The sequence below is a fragment of the Colobus angolensis genome, unplaced genomic scaffold (genome assembly GCF_000951035.1).
Source record: "Colobus angolensis palliatus isolate OR3802 unplaced genomic scaffold, Cang.pa_1.0 Scaffold176, whole genome shotgun sequence".
NCBI classification, from domain to species: Eukaryota; Metazoa; Chordata; class Mammalia; order Primates; family Cercopithecidae; genus Colobus; species Colobus angolensis.
The window spans coordinates 4,757,023-4,775,736 of NW_012114888.1; the positions used below are offsets into that span (position 1 = coordinate 4,757,023).

General features: G+C 42.0%; 1 protein-coding gene across 3 annotated transcripts; it reads right to left on the reverse strand.

The window, feature by feature from the left end:
* Window positions 1-1,770: 1,770 nt before the first annotated feature.
* ZNF630 (zinc finger protein 630) lies at window positions 1,771-16,322 on the reverse strand. Of its 3 annotated transcripts, none has more exons than XM_011938729.1 (5): window positions 16,126-16,322; window positions 10,278-10,466; window positions 4,391-4,475; window positions 4,022-4,117; window positions 1,771-3,797 (listed from the first exon to the last, which is right to left on the reverse strand). In XM_011938729.1, exons 2-5 carry the CDS (start codon window positions 10,290-10,292, stop codon window positions 2,062-2,064), a joined length of 1,932 nt encoding a protein of 643 aa, XP_011794119.1. In that variant the 5' UTR covers window positions 10,293-10,466; window positions 16,126-16,322; the 3' UTR covers window positions 1,771-2,061. The 3 variants fall into 3 exon arrangements, with proteins under 3 accessions (XP_011794119.1, XP_011794117.1, XP_011794118.1); XM_011938727.1 differs by having other exon boundaries at window positions 4,391-4,517; window positions 15,926-16,322; XM_011938728.1 differs by lacking the exon at window positions 16,126-16,322 and adding an exon at window positions 15,724-15,800 and having other exon boundaries at window positions 4,391-4,517.
* Between the last annotated feature and the right edge of the window lie 2,392 nt (window positions 16,323-18,714).

An 18,714-nucleotide genomic window follows, 5' to 3' on the forward strand; every position in this document is an offset into this window, starting at 1 on the left:
TTAATGGGTGCAGCACACCAACATGGCACATGTGTACATATGTAACAAACCTGCACGTTGTGCACATGTACCCTAGAACTTAAAGTATAAAAAAAAAAACCCACCTCTGCCCAACGGACTGTGCTATGGTTTGAATGTGTCCCTTCCAAAATTCAGATGTTGCCAATGTGCTAGTATTAAGATGTGGGGTCTTTAAGAGGTGATTAGGTCACAAGGGCTGCTCCCTCATTAATGGATTAATGCCCTTTTAAAAGAAGATTCAGGAAGTGTTCAGTTAGCTCATTAGCTTATTAGCTTGCCTTTCTGCCTTCTGCCGTGTGAGGACATGGCAAGAAGGCCCTCACCAGCCCAAATACTAGTGTCTTGATCTTGGACTTCCTAGCCTCCAGAATAGTAAGAAATAAACTTCTATGCTTCATAAATTACCAGTCTCAGGCATTCTGTTGTAGAGGTACAAAGTGAACTGAGATAAACGATAAGGGAATCATCCATCTAAAATCTTGCCACTAAGTGAAAAGGTAAAAATGTCCTCTGAACATTTATAGCCACTGGCCTGCCATCATGCTTCTTTGCAGCTTAAACTCTCACCTTCCAGGTATTATGGATTATCAAGATTAAGAATATCAGGATTATCCTTAGCTTCTTGAAAACCCTTTGGGAGACTCCCTCCCTTTGTTACACCCTGGAACAAAAGTAACACATCTAAAACAGTACAAATGAAATCAGGACCACAAGATGAAGGGTCAAAAGATAATAAAGCAACGAAAACAGGATGCACAACAGGAAATATGCTGGGAGTCCTAAGACCAAATAGATTTGTTATACCAACAAACAAAATTGGGCTGAACAATAGGATTTACCTACTGAAAAACAGAGTGCTCTCAGATTGGACCACAATGTCTAAAGTAGTTCTCAGATTAAGATACATAATCCAAATATACCTATAATAAACCAGAAAGGGTGAGATTAATTGAATTACACATTAAACTAAAGAAGTTAGAAAAAGAAAAAAAAGTTAAAAGCAGATGGAAGGATTTTAGCAAAATAAAAGCATAAATGAATAATTAGAAAATAGAAAAATGGCAAAATGCATGAACTGCAATACAGGTGAGGAAGAGTAAAATAAATAAAATATTAGCATTTATTTACCTAATTGAGGGAAAAATCACAAATACACTCTATGAGAACTATGTTGGAGAAATAACCCTAGATATAAAGGAAATTAATCATGAGACTACTTTACCCAAAATTATACAAATATATTAAGAACCTTGAGGAAAGACATGATTTTAAAAAATTACAAAGAGTCCATATTTCTACATCTATATATTGATATATCAATATCTCAATCTAAATTCATATATAGGCCAGGTGCTGTGGCTCATTCCTGTAATCCCAGCACTTTGGAAAATAGAGGTGGGCAGATCACCTGAGGTCAGTAGTTCGAGACCAGCCTTGCCGACATGGTGAAACTCCATCTTTACTAAAAATACAAAAATTAGCCGGGCCTGGTGTTGCATGCTGATAATCCCAGCTACTCAAGAAGGTGAGGCAGGACAGTCGCTCGAACCTAGGAGGTGGAGGTTGCAGTGAGCCAAGATTGCACCACTGCACTCCAGCCTGGGTAAGAGTGAGACTCCATCTCAAAATAAATAAATACATAAATGCTTATATAACCTAAACAGAAAAATATGATGGAAGAAATAGAGAAAGATGACAAAGAGATACCCTTCAAATAATGCACCATGCCCAAATAAATTCACAAGAGAATTCTATAAAGCATTTAAGGACTAGACAACATCAAAGTAGTGCTAATTCTTGCAGATACATTTATCCTGTGAAGGGGGCCAAGATAGTTTTGAGGGTGAGCAAATCGATTCCATATTTGTGGTGTTGAAAATATTCTGAGGGCCTAACAAGATCATTCTGTGGAAGGGTAATCATATATACTGGGGAACATATGAGTCTATTCTACAGCTGAGAAGTTGTCACTATTTCTGTTCAATGTGAGTTTTCCCATGCACAGTGAGGACTGACTTCTGGGAATAGACCTTCCCACAATCAGCACATATACATGGTGTCTTTACTATATGGATTCTGATGCCCAGTGAAGTATACATGCTGGCAGAAGGCCTTCCCACAGTCACTGCATCTGGAGGGTTTCTCCCCAGTGTATCTTCTCTGATATGTAATCATCTGTGATTTCCGGGAAAAAGTCATCCCAGACTCAGCACATTCAGGAGGTTTCTCCCTAGGATGGGTTTTCTGATGTATAATGAGTGGAGACTTCCCACAGAAGGCCTTTCCACATTCACTACATTCATAGGGTTTCTCTACAGTATGACCTCTCTGATGTAGAATGAGATGTGACTTCAGGGAAAAGGCCCTCCCACACTCGGTACACTCATAGGGTTTCTTTCCTGTGTGAACTCGCTGATGAATAATGAGGGGTGATTTCTGGGAGAAGGCTTTGCCACATTCACCACACTCATAAGGTTTCTCCCCTGTATGAATTCTCTGGTGTATGATAAGAGGTGATTTCTGAGAGAAGGATTTTCCACATTCAGTACACATGTAAGGTTTCTCTCCAGTATGAAGTCTTTGATGACCAGTGAGGTGTGACTTCTGGGAAAAGGCCTTCCCACAGTCAGTACACACATAAGGTTTTTCTCCTGTATGAATTCTTTGATGTCCTATGAGGTGGGACTGTTGGCAGAAAGTTTTCCCACATTCATTACACTTATAGGGCTTCTCTCCAGTATGCGTTCTCTGATGTATAATGAGCTGTGTTTTCCGAGGGAAGGTCTTCCCACATTCGGTACATTCATAGGGCTTCTCCCCAGTATGAGTTATCCGGTGTATAAAAAGATGAGACATTGCACAGAAGGCTTTCCCACATTCACTGCATTCAAAGGACTTCTCTCTGGTATGAACTCTCTGATGTATAATTAGATGTGACTTCTGGGAGAAAGCTTTTGGACACTCAAAACATTCATAGGGTTTCTCTCCAGTATGGACTCTCTGATGAACAATGAAAGGTGACTTCTGGGAGAATGCTCTTCCACACTCAGTACATTCATAGGGTTTCTCCCCAGTGTGAATTCTCTGATGCACAATGAGGTGTGATTTCTCACTGAAGGCTTTCCTACAATCTCCACATATATATGGTTTCTCTCCAGTATGAATTCTTTGATGTATAATGAGCTGTGACTTCTTGATAAAGCCTTTCCCACACATACTACAAACATTGGGTTTCTCTCTGGCTTGAACTTTCTTATACTGAACATGGGCTTGCTTATGACTGAGAACTTTTTCACTTTGACTGTCTCCATAGGGCTCTATTCCAGTATGAATGAAGCCTTCCTTCTCAGGCACAGAACAGGAAGCATTATACCTAGGTGGTCTCCCACATCCAAATCTCTCAATGGGGTTCTTTCTTGCATAGCTCCTGTTATAATTTAGTAAGTCTGAACTGGACTTCAAGCTATTTTCACATGAATCAAGCTTATGGAATTTTTGACTTGAAGGAGCAAGGTCTGTGCACTGATTGAACATTTTCCCAAATGCACTATACTTGGAACCCGTCTCATCAGTCAATGTTTCATGACTGACGACTGTGACTTGCCTCAAAACTCTGTCTTGATTTCCTTGATATCTATCTATCTGATTATCAATATGCCAGATTTTTAAAACAGAGTACAATGAATTATCCTTTGGGGCTCTTTCTAGTATCTCCCTTTGAAATAAAAGTTCTCCAGAAATGATCTGCTGGGAAGATTCAAGGCCTTTCACTCTGTCTGAAGGAAGAAGAAAGAGGCAAAATCAAACAGACACACACACACACACACACACACACACACAAAACAGTTGGCAATGAACAGAGACTAGGAAGGTGGTTGTTGTAGAATGAATGTTGTAAAGGAGGCCTGATAAATTTTAAGGAAGAAAAAAGGTAACAGATGTCAGAGATGTCAAGGAAGAAGAAGGTGCCCTCTTGACCATCTACCCAATTCTCACTTACCTGAGTAGATCCACCTTGACAACTCACTCTCTATGATCCACGGGTCCTTTCCATGTTCCAACTTAAAGATTACATCTGGTTTTATACCTGAACACCCTGTTAAGAGAAAATTGTAGTGGCTTTGGACTTGGCAGCTCAGAAATTCATGAAGAGAAGCACTTGCAGGGGCCTCCCAACAAAGTTGAATCCTTAACTCACACCATAACATAAAAATAAATTCTAGATATAACAAAAGTATAAACATGAAAAACCAAAACTATAAAAGAGCACACTCTATTAAAGGAATATCATAAAGGTCACGGTATTGACAGCTCTAAAAGAAGGATGAGGAGGATTTGATTCATTGGTACACAGGGAATCTGCCCTTACCCACGGAGACCAGGTGACTATAGGTCTCCAGCATCACATCCCTATGTAGGGTCTTCTGAGCAGGATTCAACTGCTGCCACTCTTCCTTGGTGAAGTCCACAGCCACATCCTCAAATGTCACTGGTTCCTATAACAGCACATTCCTGTACAATCTGCTCATTCTGGTCATTTTTACCATAGCAATACATGTAGGATGCCTACTTTGCGCTTTGACCAGCATACTTTATGAGAGAAACAATGTAAAACCCTCCCATTGGCAAGCATAGTTAATGGAACAGAACAGACAGTCTAGAAATAGATACAAATAAAAATGTGAAATTTAATATATAATAAAGGTAGCATTTTAAACAGTTATGGAAAAACAGATTATTCAAAACTGGAGAGCTATCATAAAAAAATGTAACTGAACCCCCTACCTCACACTACATACAAAAATAAATTCAGGACAAAAATTTAAATGAAAAAGAGAAACTATAAAATAAAGACAGGACAGGTTTTAAAAAATAATCTTTGAATTATTCTCTTAGAAGAGAAGACTCTTCTAAGCATGCCCCAAAACCCAGATGCCACAAATGAAAACACTGATAAATGTGACTACTTTATGTATTACATGGCAAAATATATCAAACAAACCCAAAGGATACGACTAACTAGGGAAAAAATATACACACAACAGATAGGGTGGACAAAGAGTTAATTTCTTCCATGTATAGAGAGAGCTCCTGCAAAGCAAGAAGAAAACGACCAACAACTTTTTAAAAAATGGTTGATATGGTTTGGCTCTGTGTCCCCACCCAAATCTCATCTTGAATTGCAATCCCCACTTGTCAAGTGAAGGAGGTGATTGAATCATGGAGGCACTTTCCCCCATGCTGTTCTCGTAATAGTGAGTGAGTTCTCACAGGATCTAATGGTTTTATAAGCGTCTGGCATTTCCCTTGCTGGCATTTCTCTCTCCTGCCACCATGTGAAGAAGGTCCTTGCTTCCTTGCTTCCCCTTCCACCATGATTGTAAGTTTCCTGAGGCTTCCCCAGCCCCGTGGAACTGTGAGTCAATTAAACTTCTTTCCTTTATAAATTACCCAGTCTTGGGTATTTCCTTATAGTGGCATGAGAACAGACTAATACAGTGGTCAAGGGACATGGCCATCATTTCACAGAAAGGAAAATGCAAATGTTTTTTAAACACGTAAAAAGATGCTCAACTTCACTCACATGAAGATAAATGCAAGCTAAAACAAGACACAATTTTTCCCTTACATATTATCAAAGATGGGCATTTGATTAGTCACTGGTCAAATGCTATGACTGGGGATAAGTCACAGTGACTTAGTGTAAGTTAGTGAAGATGTCAAAAAACAGGCATACTCAAGTTGTCTGTGGTGTATGGTATATTTTGAAGGCAATTAATTTGGCAATATCTTTTAAAATTTGTAATGTACACATCCTCTGACTTGCAATTTGGTTTCTAGAAGTTATTCTACATAAACATAAACATTCACATATGTGAGCAAATGACATGTGTGAAGACACTGCTTTACAGTACTATTTATAATAGCAAAAGAATGGAAACCATCTCATGGGAGATTGGATGAATAAATTATGCTACAATCTCCATAAGGGAATACTATATGCAATTATAAATAGTAACAAGGAAGGGGCCAGATGTGGTGGCTCACACCTGTAATCCCAGCCCTTTGGGAGGCAGGGGCAGGTGGATCACTTGAGGTCAGGAGTTCGAGACCAGCCTGGCCAACATGGCGAAACTCCGTCTCTACTAAAAATACAAAAATTAGCCAGGCATGGTGGTGCATGCCTGTAGTCTCAGCTACTCAGATGGCTGAGGCAGGAGAATTGCTTGAACCCAGGAAGCAGAGGATGCAGTGAGTCGAGACTGTGCCACTGCACTCGAGCCTCGGCGACAGACTGAGACTCTGTCTCAAACAAAACAAAACAAAACAACAAACAAACAAAAAACCAGCCTGGGCAACATGGCAAAACCCTGTCTCTACAAAAAATACAAAAAAAATTAGCTGGGTGTGGTGGCACACACCTATAGGCCCAGCTACTAGGGAGGCTGAGGTGAGAGGATCACCTGAGCCTGGGAGGTCAAGGCTGCAGTAAGCCAAGATAGTGCCACTGCATTTTAGCCTGGGCAACTGAAGTGAAACCCTGAAAAAAAAGAAAAAAAGGAAAGCAAACAAGCAAGCAAGCAACAAGGAAGATCTACATTAATTGATATGCCACAATATCTAAGATATACTGTTAAGTGAAAATAAACATTCATTCACTCAGCAAGCAGTTATTGAGTACCTAGTGAATACCAAGCACTATTCTAGGAACTGGGGATACAGCAGGAAAAAAAACCTGGCAAAAATACCTCCCCTGAAGGAGTTTATATTCTAGTGAGGGGAGACAGACAAAAAGATTGAGAGAAAAATCACTACCTGGCAAAAAAAAAAAGTTTGCAATGTGCACTTCAAAATCACTCGTATACAAAAAGCTCCTGGGAAACCATAAGCAAAGACAAAGAAAGAGGGATTCACAGAGAAATACAAAGTGGAAAATAAATATGTGAAAAGATGCTGAAGCTTATTTAATCCCTACAGAAAAGCAAGTGAAAATGAAATATAATGCTTAATCATAAAAACAACAAGAATGAAAAATACAGATGATGGCTAATGGTGGCAGGAGGGAAGGGGAACCTTGGGAAACAGGTGGACTTTCTTGTAAACAATTTGTGGCCACATGTGTCAGCTGATTACACAGGATCGAAACACAATTTGGGCCAGGCAGGGTGGCTCACGCCTGTAATCCCAGCACTTTGGGAGGCTGAGATGGGCGGATCACCCGAGGTCAGGAGTTCGAGACCAGCCTGGCCAACATGGTGAAACCCAGTATCTGCTAAAAATGCAAAAATTAGCCGGGCGTGGTGGCAGGCACCTGTAATCCCAGCTACTCGGGAGGCTGAGGCAGGAAAATCGCTTGAACCTGGGAGGTGGAGGTTGCAGTGAGCTGAGATCACGCCACTGCACTCCAACCTGGGGGACAGAGTGAGACTCTGTCCCAAAAAATGTATATATACAATTTGAAAAATATTCTTTAAATTTTAAGCATGTATGCCTCTGACCTAGCACACTCATGTCTAAGAATGTGGCCTACACAAATACTTCACAAATATAAAAAGATGTCTTTATAAAGTTGTTTTATTTGTATCTTCACTGCTTGAGAGGTCTGGTTAGGTCATGTAACAGCTGTGTGATCTCTGTGCCTCGTTTTCTTCATCTGAAAAATGGGACTAACAATGGTACCTAGCACAGAGGGTTCCTGGGTAAATTAAATGACTTAATTCCATGGTATTTTATAATAGCAGTGCCTGGCACATGATAAGCACTGGGTAAACAGTAGCTATGATTATTCTTATTACTATTGTATATAAAAGAAAAACTAGAAATAACTTTTTCACAGCCCATCAACAAGGTTCTGGTATCCTGCAAACATTAAATGGACATTTAATGGACATTAATTTGACAATGTAGATCAGTGGACAATGTAGATCAGGACATAGCAAACTATGGCCTGTAGGCCAAATTTAGCCCATAATGTGTTTTTCAATGGTCCACAAGCTGAAGTGGTTTTACACGTTTTCTTTTGAGACAGTCTTGCTCTACCACCCAAGCTGGAGTGCAGTGAAACAATCTTGACTCACTGCAACCTCCTCCTCCCAGGCTCAAGTGATTCTCCTACAATCAGTCTCCTGAGTAGCTGGCACCACAGGCGCATGCCACCATGCCTGGCTAATTTTTGTATGTTTTTGTAGAGATGGGGTTTCGCCATGTTGCCCAGGCTGGCCTAGAACTCCTGAGCTCAAGCAATCCGCCCACCTTGGCCTCCCAAAGTGCTGGGATTATAGGCGTGAACAGTTGCACCTGGCCTGGTTTTTACATTTTTAATGATTGAAAAAAAAGTCAAAAGGCGAATAATATTTTGTGACACATGAAAATTATATGAAATTCAACCTTCAGCGTCCATAAATAAACTGTTACTGAATCATGGCCAGACTCATTGGTTTACATATTGTCGATAGCTGCTTTCTACCTAAAACAGCAGATTTGAATAGTTGCAACAGGGACTGTATGGCCCACAAAGCCTCAGATACTTCGATCTGTACCTCTACAGAAAAAAATTTGCTGAGCCTTGACTTAGAGGAACTGAACAAAATGAAAATTACAATTTACCAAATCGGACATAAAAAGAAATAGAAAATTTGAATGGTAGTATATCTTTTAAATAAATTGAATATATGATTTAAAACCTTCCCACAAAGAAAACTCCATACCCTGATGGCTTCACTGAGGAGCTCCTCCAAACATTTAAGAAGGAAATAGGCCGGGTGCGGTGGCTCATGCCTGTAATCCCAACACTTTGGGAGGCCGAGGTGGGTGGATCACCTGAGGCCAGGAATTCGAGACCAGCCTGCCCAACATGGTGAAACCCCACCTGTACTAAAAATACAAAAGTTAGCTAGGCGTGGTTGTGGGGTACTTGGGAGACTGAGGCAGGAGAATCACTTGAACCTGGGAGGCAGAGGTTGCAATGAGCCGAGACCGCGCCACTGCACTCCAGTCTGGGCAACAAGAGTGAAACTCCATCTCAAAAAGAAAAAAAAAATTAAGGCGGAAATAATACCAATATTACCCCAATTTTCCCAGAGAATATAAAGAGAATACTTTCCAACATGAGGCCAACTTAACATGATGCCAAAATGTGGCAGAAACAATACCAGAAAGTAAAATTACAGGCCCTTATGTCTTATGAACATAGTAGTATAAACCCTAAACAAAATATTAACAAGGGATTGGCTAGATCATGATGATGATAATGGGAGTAGGTGGGGATAAAAGATAGATAAAACAAGCTTGGCTATCAGTTGATAATATTTGCAGATGGATAACTACAAAAGGGTTCACTAAAATCTCTACTTTCGTATATGTTCAAAATTAAAATTTTCCACAATAAAAGGTATTAAAACTACATTTATTGAGTGTATTTTATATTAGGCAAGAAAAGAAAGTAGCAGAATAGAACAGAAACAGTGTGTGTATTTTTTTGTGTGTGGTAAAGAAAAAATACGTGACAATAATGAGATCATTTTCACACATTTACACATCCATCTACACACATAGATGGAGTTATAAATGCATAAAGAAAAGAGATACTCCTCAAACCAGATAATCCTAGTTATGTCAGGGAAGGAGGAAGAAGTGAGATTGGAGATATTTCACTTCTTTTTTTTTTTAAACTATATTGTTTATATTCTTTGCCCCACGTATAGATTACCTTTTCAGGGAGGGGGAAAAAAGACAGACTAAAATTGGAAGAGCAGAGAAGGAACTGGTCTTGAGTTGGATTGAGACCCCACAAACTCTGAGATGACAGCAAAGGAGCCATGGAAGACAAGGAAACTATCCCACTCTCCAAGCCCCTGCCCGAGAGCTTTAACTAAAAACATTCTCTTTAGAACAACTACTGACAATACCACCCTGAACTGAAAACCACTGGCCTTCAGGAAAACTCAGTAACAAAATTCCTTAGGTTAAAGTCCCAGAAATCTTGACTTGCTAAGGAGCTGGACTGATTTCTTTTTGTGGAGAATGCAAATCACATAATTGATCATGCTATGTTACCCTTTACATTGGAGCTGCCAGGAGGCTCATAGTCAAAATGTTTAGTTAAGTTTCTATGAAGGCCAGATGATCTGTGTATCTTCACAGCAATTTTGCCTGTTGATCATCTATTCTTTCTAAATTTCTCTAATCCTTATTTTCAACGAATTGCCCTTTCCCATTTTGTTGTGGGAAAACCAAGTGGCAAACAAATAACTTACCTGGGACTCAATCATTTTCTGTTTCTCTTTGGAAAGCAATTGGGGACGGGGTGGGGTGCAGAAGAGTCTAGGAGATCAAGCTGAATTAACCACTCTTCAATAGCTGGATGTGACAATGTGTTGCTTGTTAATTCACTGATGACTTGTGTTTCTCGTCTGACTCAGTAATTCCATTTCCGAAACTTTGTCCTAAGGTAATAATCATGGATACGTGCAGATATTTAACCACAGAAACCTTCAACACAGTTTTGTCTTTAACACCATATTACTGAAAATAATATAAATGCGCAGCACTAAAGACTGGGAAAATAAATTATAGAACCTCCAAAGGCTTGAAAAGCAGGCAGCCCTTAAAAGCAAAACTCTAGATGATTAAAAGAGGCTCAGGAAACACTGCCAGCAAATGTAAAATATGGTCTTGTCTGGGTCTTTACTTGAATAGACAAAAGAAATTTTTGAGATAATCGTGAAAGTTTGAACCCTGACTAGATATTTGATAACATTAAGGAATTTAACCATTGATTATCTGAAGATATTATTGTTAATTATTTTACCTTAAGGTAACAGCATCGACCTTTAAGGCCTTATCTTTTACGTAATGAAGCGTGTATGGATGAAAAGATATGTCTGGGATTTGTTTCAAAATAATAAAGACTACACATGTAAAAAGTCATTGAATTATATATAGGCTGGGTGTGGTGGGCCAGCACTTTGGGAGGCCAAGGCGGGTGGATTGCCTGAGCTCAGGAATTGGAGACCAGCCTGGGTAACATGGCGAAAACCCGTCTCTACTAAAAATTACAAAAATCAGCCAGGCATGGTGGTGCATGCTTGTAATCCCAGCATGTTGGGAGGTGGAGGAGGGCAAATTGCTTGAGGCCAGGAGTTCGAGACCAGCCTGGGTAACATAGGGAGACCCATCTCTACAAAAAATTACCCTGGCTGGTGGCACACACCTGTGATCCCAGCACTTTGGGAGGCTGAAGCGGGCAGATGGCTTGAGCCCAGGAGTTCGAGACCAAACTGGCCAACATGGCAAAATTCGCCTCTACTAAAAATTAGCCAGGCATAGTGGTGGGTGCCTGTAATCTCAGCTACTAGGGAGACTGAGACATGAGAATCACTTGAACCCAGGAGGTGGAGTTTGCAGTGAGCCGAGATTGAGCCACTCCACTTCAGCCTGGACTATGAGTGAGTGAGGAAAGAGGAAAGAAAGGCAAGAAAGGCAAGAAGGAAGGCAGGAGGGAAGGCAGGAAGGAAGGCAGGAAGGCAGGGAGGGAGGGAACGAGGAAGAAAGAAGGAAGGAAGGGCATTATGGGAGGAAGAAGTGAGAGGGTGGCCTAGATGAGGACTTGGCGAACTTTTTCTGTAAAAGGGTCATATGGTAAATGTTTTCGATTTTCTGGGGTCTGTGGTCTCTGCTGTAACTACTCAGCCCTGCCATTGCAGGTTGAAAATAGCCCTAGACTTTTGCTGCCGTTGCTTTTGGTGTTTTAGACATGAAGTCCTTGCCCATGCCTATGTCCTGAATGGTACTACCTAGATTTTCTTCTAGGGTTTTTGGTCTCTGCTGTAACTACTCAGCCCTGCCATTGCAGGTTGAAAATAGCCCTAGACTTTTGCTGCCGTTGCTTTTGGTGTTTTACACATGAAGTCCTTGCCCATGCCTATGTCCTGAATGGTACTACCTAGGTTTTCTTCTAGGGTTTTTATGGTATGAGGTCTAACATTTAAGTCTCTAATCCATCTTGAATTAATCTTCGTATAAGGAGTAAGGAAAGGATCCAGTTTCAGCTTTCTACTTACGGCTAGCCAATTTTCCCAGCACCATTTATTAAATAGGGAATCCTTTCCCCATTTCTTGTTTCTCTCAGGTTTATCAAAGATCAGACGGCTGTAGATGTGTGGTATTATTTCTGAGGACTCTGTTCTGTTCCATTGGTCTATAGCTCTGTTTTGGTACCAGTACCATGCTGTTTTGGTTACTGTAGCCTTGTAGTATAGTTTGAAGTCAGGTAGTGTGACGCCTCCAGCTTTGTCCTTTTGACTTAGGATTGTCTTGGCAATGCGGGCTCTTTTTTGGTTCCATATGAACTTTAAAGCAGTTTTTTCCAATTCTGTGAAGAAACTCATTGGTAGCTTGATTGACAAATGGGATCTCATTAAACTAAAGAGCTTCTGCACAGCAAAAGAAACTACCATCAGAGTGAACAGGCAACCTACAGAATGGGAGAAAATTTTTGCAATCTACTCGTCTGACAAAGGGCTAATATCCAGAATCTACAAAGAACTCAAACAAATATACAAGAAAAAAACAAACAACCCCATCAAAAAGTGGGCAAAGGATATGAACAGACATTTCTCAAAAGAAGACATTCATACAACCAACAGACACATGAAAAAATGCTCATCATCACTCGCCATCAGAGAAATGCAAATCAAAACCACAATGAGATACCATCTCACACCAGTTAGAATGGCCATCATTAAAAAATCAGGAAACAACAAGTGTTGGAGAGGATGTGGAGAAATAGGAACACTTTTACACTGTTGGTGGGATTGTAAACTAGTTCAACCATTATGGAAAACAGTATGGCGATTCCTCAAGGATCTAGAACTAGATGTACCATATGACCCAGCCATCCCACTACTGGGTATATACCCAAAGGATTATAAATTATTCTACTACAAAGACACATGCACACGTATGTTTATTGCGGCACTATTCACAATAGCAAAGACTTGGAATCAACCCAAATGTCCATCTGTGACAGACTGGATTAAGAAAATGTGGCACATATACACCATGGAATACTATGCAGCCATAAAAAAGGATGAGTTTGCGTCCTTTGTAGGGACATGGATGCAGCTGGAAACCATCATTCTTAGCAAACTATCACAAGAAGAGAAAACCAAACACCGCATGTTCTCACTCATAGGTGGGAACTGAACAATGAGATCACTTGGACTCGGGAAGGGGAACATCACACACTGGGCTTATCATGGGGAGGGGGGAGGGGGGAGGGATTGCATTGGGGAGTTATACCTGATATAAATGATGAATTGATGGGTGCTGACGAGTTGATGGGTGCAGCACACCAACATGGCACAAGTATACATATGTAACAAACCTGCACGTTATGCACATGTACCCTAGAACTTAAAGTATAATAAAAAAAAAAAAAAAAAAAAAAAAAAAAAGCCCTAGACAATACATAAACTAAAGGTGCTCACTGACTGTGTTCCAAATAAACATCATTTTTGGGCACAGATATTTGAATTTTATATCATTTTCATGGGTCACAAAATATTCTCCATTTGATTTTTTTCCAAGGATAAAAAGTGTGAAAAAACCATTCTTAATTCCTGGCTGTATTTTTTTTAAAAAAGCAGCATGTCAGATTTGGCCCACTGCCCAGTTTTCTAGCCCCTGGTCTAGATAAAACAAGATTGGCCATGAGTTGATGACTGGTGAGACTGGGTGGTGGGCATAATGGGGGTCCATTATACAATTCCCTCTATTTTTGTGGATCCTTGAAAATTTCCATAAGAAAGGTTTATATTTAAGTATTACTATAGAAATAAACTAAGTAGTACTATGGAAATTAAGTTAATAGCATGGAAACATCACTGTAAAATGAAGAAGAGGCAGAACACAAGAATATGTTCCTAATTGTTTAATAACAGAATAACAGGCCGGGGTGGTGGCTCACACCTGTCATCCCAGTACTTTGGGAGGCCAAGGCAGGAGGACTGCTTGAGTCCAGAAGTTTGAGCTCAGCCTGAGCAACATAGTGAGACCTCATTTCTACAAAAAATAAACAAAATTAGCCGGTCGTGGTGATGCACACCTGTAGTCCCGGCTACTTGGCAGGCTGAGTCAAGAGAGTCACTTGAACCCGAGAGGCAGAGGTTGCAGTGTGCTGAGATCACACCACTGCACTCCAGCCTGGGCAACAGAGTGAGACTCTGTCAAAGAAAAAAAAAAAAAAAGGAAAAGGAAAGAAAAACAACCATGTAGATCACACATTCTCATTGCGGGTGATACTGCCCCCAAGGGGGCAAAAATTAGTTCTTGGTGGTCAAAAAAAAGAAAGAAAAATTATTAGATATTACAATGGTTTGTGACCCTCCAAAGCAACCCTAGCTGACAAAACCTTATTCCTTGGTATTTAATTTCCTTCATCAGATTTTGGTATTACGTGAGCAGCAGTAACCTTGAGTTCAAGGAAGATCCATGAAATATATACAAAATCAGTGCTGCAAAACTACGGTGAATAGGTAACATTCAGGTATTAACTCACTTCTCATCCCAAGCCTCACAGGGTAGGCCCTGCTATTATCCTCATTTCGCAGTGGGGAAACTGAGGCCTGGAGAGGTTTCATGAGTTGTCTAAGATCACAGTGCCAGTGATTTAGAACGAGGTGATAGAAGAACAAAAAGTAAAGAACTCCTCCCAAGCTGTCCTGGCACTAAGATTTTCAGAGATTCAACACCATTTACTTCTGGATGCCCTAAAAAATTAGTTATCCTCCTAAATTCCACAGGACATTGTCTGTTTTTTAACTGAGAATGTGCTTTACAGTTCGAAATTAGCTTAAAATCTTCATATTTAAAGCCATAAAATGAAAAGAGAAGCCAAAAATTGGAAGATTTGCAAAACACACACCACTACTAAAGGAGTGGTATCAGAATATATAAAAACAATTCCTGGCTGGGCACGGTAGCTCACGCCTGTAATCCCAGCACTTTGGGAGGCCGAGGTGGGTGTATCACCTGAGGTCAAGAGTTCGGGACCAGCTTGGACAACATGGTGAAACCCCGTCTCTACTACAAATACAAAAAAAATTAGCCAGGCGTGGTGGCGGGCACCTGTAATTCCAGCTATTCCAGAGGCTGAGGTAGGATAATTGCTAGAACAAGGGAGGCAGAGGTTGCCATGATTGCTCCACACACTCCAGCCTGGGCGACAGAGCGAGACTTCGTCTCAAAAAAAAAAGAAAAAAAGAAGAAAAAATTTCTACAAATCATTAAGAAAAAGGCAGCGAGTCTAACAGAAAAATGAACAAAAAACAGGCCCCTCACAAAAGAGGATCTCCAAGTGATCAATCCTTATAAGAAAATGTGCTCAAACTTATTGGTCATGAGGGAAATACGAATCAAACCACCGAGTCGGACTCCTCCATGGGAATGTGGACACCACAGAGGCAGAGATTTTTGTTTATTCATGGACATATTATTGATCTGAAAGAGTCACCCATCATGGACCCCACAAAACGTCAACACTGACCCCACACACTTCCATTCTTGTCTCCATAGACCCTCATCCCTCACCCCAGATCCCCCTATCCATTCACCCCACGGACCAGCATCCCTCACCCTACAGACCAACCATCACTCACCCCAGACTCCCTTCACCCATCCCATAGAAGCCCCATCACTCACCCTTACAGACATTATGAAACACCGCACAGATCCCCCATCACCCCACAAACTCCCATTCGCGTAACCCACATACTGTTACCCCTGGTCCCACAGACTCCCCTATCACTGTTCTCCACGTCACTCAATCCCCTCCTTAGGCCCTCCACTTGTCCCCATCCGTCACTGATCACATAGACCCGCAGCGCTCAGCCAGGCCCCTCACCCCGGCTCTGCTCTCAAGCCGGGCTTGGCTTCCCGCCTGCCCAAATGCGTTCAACATCCCCTGAAAGGCCATTTCCCCTTCCAGTCCTCCCGGGGAGATGTCAGGGTGACGCGGGAGCTTATCTTTCGCTGGCTCCGAAACAGCTGCGAAGCCGAGCTCTACCAGTAATAAAAATGGCGTCATTCCGCCAGCGCCAGGACCTCTGTCGCTGGCTGTGGTCTCGCACTGCTTCTGGAGGCTCCCATTCCAGCCAGAGGAGAGGTGCGTTTGGGGGCCCGGGGGCGTCCTCGTGATATCTCCGAGTTTGGGTATTCGAAATTGATCCTACGAAAGCAGTGTGAGGCTTGGAAGGGCCGCGACTGTCCCGGGCGGGTGAGTGGGCGTTCCCGGCCACCAGAAGAGGCACGGCCTGAGCATAGGCGTGGCGATATGGCAGGGTGGGAAGTGGGGAAGTGGGGAAGTGGGAAGGCCGGACAGAGCACCCCCCGGGAGATTCCTCTGCAGAAGCGGATTCCTAAAACGTCTGGAGAAAGGGAAGAGACCTTTGACATCATGCAGTCATTCAGGGGGCTCACACATACTCGCCCACCTCTCCCCACCTGGCCTCGGCGCCCTCCCGCCTTCCTGTTGTTTCTCCTAGGCGTCAGGACCCATCCCCGTCTGTCACTCACTGCCCACCGGTCCTCCATTGGCTCTTTTGAACACGGAAGGGCCTGCCTTCACCTGTCATTTACAGCCTGGACTTCTGCCCACCTTAGTTCAAGTAGGCTTATATGGCCTTTTGCAACCCTTATCAAAACTAAAAGATTTCATAGAGTCAGACGTTCGAGGTAAAACCTAAGGGACATTGGTTTTAGAAGAATTTAACAAATGGCTGGATTGGAAGTCAGCCTGGAACAGGATTACAGAGTTAACAAAGGTTCATGTTCTATACAAAACAGGAACTCTGATGGTTGCAATAGTTAAGAAAGTCCTAAGATTCAATACCTCTATCAGGGTGTATGGATGGAGAAAACATGAACAAATACCCTGCCTAAAGATCAAATCAGAGGGGCACTGGTGGTGGAATAGTAACCCAGTTCCGAAGTTATTTCAGAGAGGCCTTGAATGGAAGGTTAACTTAGACTCAAGTCTGAGCCACAGACCAGAGACCCATTAAAGGTGATGTGGTTAACAGAGGCCCAGAATTCACAGCCTATACCAAAGGGGTAATGATGGTGGAAGAATTAATCAAAGTCTGACTTCAAAGTCAAACCAAACGGCATTCATGATAAAAATGTTAACTGAGGGCCGGGCACAGTGGCTCACACCTGTAATCCCAGCACTTTGGCAGGCTGAGGCCTGAGGATCATGTGAGCCCAGGAGATCAATACCAGCCTGGGCAACATAGTGACACTCCATCTCTATAAAAATAAATGTTAACTGAGGACTGGGGTTGGCGGATACAGGAGAAAGGGCACAAGTAGCTAAAAAGTTAGTAGAGCTTTGATTTTCTGTACATACCAAAAGATCATAGATGGAGAGGACTTAACTGAAGTCCGCAGTCAGTATAAAGATCTGAGGGATGCAGAGTGTAGTGGCTCACTCCTGTAATCCGAGCACTTTGGGAGGTCGAGGCGGGCAGATCACTTGAAGCCAGGACTTCAATACCAGCATGGCCAACATGGCGAAACCCTGTCTCTACTAAAAATACGAAAATTACCCAGACGCGGTGGCATGTGCCTGTGTTCCCAGCTACTTGGGTGGCAGAGCCATGAGAATCACTAGAACCTGGGAGGCGGAGGTTGCAGTGAGCAAGACCTGAGGCACAGTAATGGGGAAGGAGTTAACAGACATGCAAAAAGATTCACATGTAAATTGCCCTGGTAATGGAAAAGTGAACAGACCCTCAAGCTTAATACACAGACCCGGGATTATTAATTTTTCACCCTCAAAGCCCTGAATTCTGTCTCTAGATCCAAACCCATTAATAGTGGAATGGATAACAGATTCCCCAGTTCAAGGTAAAATCAAGGGTTGATTTAGATTGGAAGAATTAATAGAAGCCCAGGTTGGAGAGCATAGAGACTTTGATGGTGGACTTGCTAACAATGGCTGGGGTTTGAGGTGAGGTCAGAGGGATAGGGATGGTGGGAGAGTTAACAAGGACTTGGTTTGAGTATAGACAAGATGGGCATCAATGGTGGAATATTTCAAAGATGCCTGTATTCATTTCCTATTGCTGCTCTAGCAACAGACTTACTTGATCAAAACAACACAAATTTATTATCTTACAGTCCTACAGGTCAGAAATATGGTATGTGTTTCACTGGACACTCCCTGTATTCCTTGACTCGTGGTCCTTTCCTCCATCTTCAAAGCTGACAGTATAGCATCTTCACATCACTCTCTGACAGTAACTTTGTGCTTCCATCATCACATCATCACATCTCCTTCTCCCTCCTTCTCTAACTCAAACCCTTCTCCTTCCCTGTTTTTTTTCTTTTTTAAATAATAGAGACAGAATCTTGCTCTGTCACCCAGGCTGGAGTGCTGTGGTGTGATCAGAGCTTACTGTAACCTTTAACTTCGGGGCTCAAGTGATCCTCTCACCTCCGCCTCTGGAGTAGCTAGGACTACAGGCAGACACCACCATGCCCAGCTGATTTTTTAACTTTTTTTTTTTTGATGGAGTCTCGCTCTGTCACCCAGGCTGGAGTGTAGTGGTGCGATCTCAGCTCACTGCAAGCTCCGCCTCCTGGGTTCACGCCATTCTCCTGCCTCAGCCTCCCGAGTAGCTGGGACTACAG

Excerpts from the sequence above, each read along its gene's own strand:
- ZNF630 (XM_011938727.1), bottom strand. Across the intron at positions 4,118-4,390 it reads TAGTCACCTGGTCTCCGTGG|GGTGTTCAGGTATAAAACCA; the intron begins GTAAGGGCAGAT and ends TTCTCTTAACAG. Across the intron at positions 3,798-4,021 it reads GTCAAGGTGGATCTACTCAG|ACAGAGTGAAAGGCCTTGAA; the intron begins GTAAGTGAGAAT and ends TTCTTCCTTCAG.